General features: G+C 32.2%; 1 protein-coding gene across 1 annotated transcript; it reads right to left on the bottom strand.

The window, feature by feature from the left end:
- Positions 1-599: 599 nt before the first annotated feature.
- LOC130235520 (uncharacterized) lies at positions 600-2,297 on the bottom strand. The gene is made up of 5 exons (XM_056466106.1): positions 2,183-2,297; positions 1,687-1,986; positions 1,447-1,564; positions 1,103-1,151; positions 600-870 (listed from the first exon to the last, which is right to left on the bottom strand). The coding sequence occupies exons 1-5, from the start codon at positions 2,250-2,252 to the stop codon at positions 787-789; spliced, it is 621 nt and encodes a 206-aa protein (XP_056322081.1). The 5' UTR covers positions 2,253-2,297; the 3' UTR covers positions 600-786.
- Positions 2,298-2,796: the final 499 nt, after the last annotated feature.

Genomic DNA, 2,796 nt, shown 5'->3' with positions numbered 1-2,796 from the left:
AGTCAGAATTATTATCCCCCCTTGAATTTTTTTATTTTTTAAATATTTCCCACATGATGTTAAACAGAGCAAGGAAATTTTCGCTGTATGTCTGATATTTTATTTTTTCTGGAGAAATTCTTATTTGTTTTATTTTGGCTAGAATTAAATAATAAAAAAAAAGATCAAAATTATTAGCCTCTTTAAGCTATATATTTTTTCGATAGTCTACAGAAAAAAACACCATTTATTACCCTAATTACCCTAACCTGCCTAGTTAACCTAATTAACCTACTTAAGCCTTTAAATGTCACTCTAGCTGTATAGAAGTGTCTTGAAAAATATCTAGTTAAATATTATTTACTGTCATCATGGCAAAGATAAAATAAATCAGTTATTAGAAATGAGTTAATAAAAATATTATGTTTAGAAATGTGTTAAAAAAAATTTGCTCTCCTTTAAACAGAAATTAGGGAAAAAATAAACAGGGGGGCTAATAATTCAGACTTCAATTGTATATTTGTAAAATCTTGTTATATAGTACAAATATAAATAGTATTATATTTTTAGAATTTTTATATTAGAATTTTTGCATTTACCACATACTGTACCTACTAAATAGATATCAGAGAACAATTTAACATATTGGACCAGTTCACTATACAGCACCTCGAAAACAGAAGAAACAAACAAAAAAAATGGCCCCAATTTAAACTGAAACTTTTACCGCTAAACTAGAAAAAGTCCCTGCATGGTTTTAATCTCAGAAACCAACTTTGAAAAACTAAACAAACACAAAGAATTACATCATATTTGCCCGTACACTGAGTTGTATCTCTCAAAGTACTGACTTCTTTGAGTCTGTATCCTTCCTCTGGATGGTGCCTGTGACTAATGTACCAAAAAGAAAAGAAAAAAGACTGATTGAAAAGATTGAAAACAAATTGATTAATAAATAAAATAAATCAATGGATTTTTGAAAAAATAAATAAACAAAATTATTTATTATAATGTATATTATGTTATAATATATCTTATAAAATAATAAATTAAAACTAATGTTTGTATAATTTATATATGTAAACTATTCACCAAAAGGGGGAAATTACAGAAAGTCCTGTACCGTTTCTCTGTGATCCTGTTGTTCACTCTCTGTGTTGTTTTTACATCTCCTTAAATAGAACACAACACTTCCATTTAGAAAGTCACACAGTTGTTTCAGCCTTCATTTTGTATTGAAAAACAGTTTGTTGCTTTCACATTTTTCAGCTTTTCATCACTCAAATCATCCCTTTTATATCAATTTATATTAAAATAACAGGCAAAATAAGTAAACAAGTAAATAAATAAACAAACTGTTAAATAGAACATGAAATAAATGCAAACACAAAAGTGAGGTCCCTGTTTACTAGTTCACATGATGGTTAATGAAACCTGGATTATTTTTCAAGAGTCAGCATTTCTCACCTGTGTTTGCAGATGTAGATAGTGGTTATGAGACAGACTATAGTGACCCCAGAGGATGCGACGATGATGATGATGATGTAGGCATTTTCTTGGGGTACGTCTGGTCTTGGCTGGTTTTCTAAAAACCAGACATGCATGATATCAGTCAATCCGGATTCCACTAATTATAGTCATTAGTTAAAAACATTTTCTTCACTGAGCTTATTTTAAATTAATCAATAAATAAAGTCATGGAATAACCTGTTGTTAATATCCATCTTATTCCTGCTGGATAACAGGTGTAGTTTCCTGCATCAGATGCTTGTATTTGCTGTATTTTTAATTCTCTTGGAGCTGCTGGGTCGATGTGAATCCTGTTTGAGCTGAAGTTTGTTTGAGTTCTGTTAGAAAACTGTCTAAAAATAGCAGAGTTGTTCATTCCCCATGTGAAATCATCATCTAATGTTGTTTTGTTGCAGTGAAGTGTAACGGTGTTCCCTACAAACACTGTCTTGCTGATATGCTGCTTAATCTTTGCCTCTTGATTGGATATGGAATAATCTAAAAAAAAAACAGAAAAATCACAATTACTTCAGTTTTGCAGTAAAACAAGTGTAAACACACGCACACGCACACGCACACGCACACACAAACGTACACACACACTCAAAAGCTGATGAGAGATACTTGTCACAGGACATCAAACAGCACTAAACATAACACACACAATAAAAAAAAAAACAATGTTGCAACATACCTAAATATGTCAGCAAGGTAACGATCACACACATATTGAGCTGCGGGACCCTGGTTTGAAAGACTTCCATGGTCACTGAAGGCACAAATGAATCTGTCGCTCTCCCTTCAACATGTTTAACACATCTGATCAAACAGAGTCTGCAGATAGGAACAAGGGGAAGTGGTTACATGAGAGTGGGACACCACTGAGAACTACTTTGCTCAAGTGAACAGCATGATCATGAAGGTGAGAAACGGCTTGACATGATGACTATTACAAGAAGGTACACACATGCAAGATATAGAGCAGGTTTACAGCTACATTTTCTTCAGCTGTATTCTTTATGCCATTGAAATTATATGAGCAGTTGTTGCATGTTTCTTTTTAGACACCATAAAAATTTTTATTATATATATTAATCATATTTATAAGTCTTCTCTTCCCAGAGATTGGTTGCAGCTGGAAGGGCATCTGCTGTATAAAACATGTGCTGGATAAGTTGACGGTTCATTCCGCTGTGTCGACCCCAGATTAATAAAGGGACTAAGCCGAAAAGAAAATGAATGAATGAATAAGTCTTATTATTTAGGAAAACCATTAAAAATAAAAACAAAAGTTAAGTGGTTTAATGA

This window comes from Danio aesculapii, chromosome 9 (genome assembly GCF_903798145.1).
Source record: "Danio aesculapii chromosome 9, fDanAes4.1, whole genome shotgun sequence".
Lineage (NCBI taxonomy): Eukaryota > Metazoa > Chordata > Actinopteri > Cypriniformes > Danionidae > Danio > Danio aesculapii.
The sequence above is the reverse complement of the archived record's forward strand: the minus strand, read 5'-3'. Positions and strand labels throughout refer to the sequence as shown.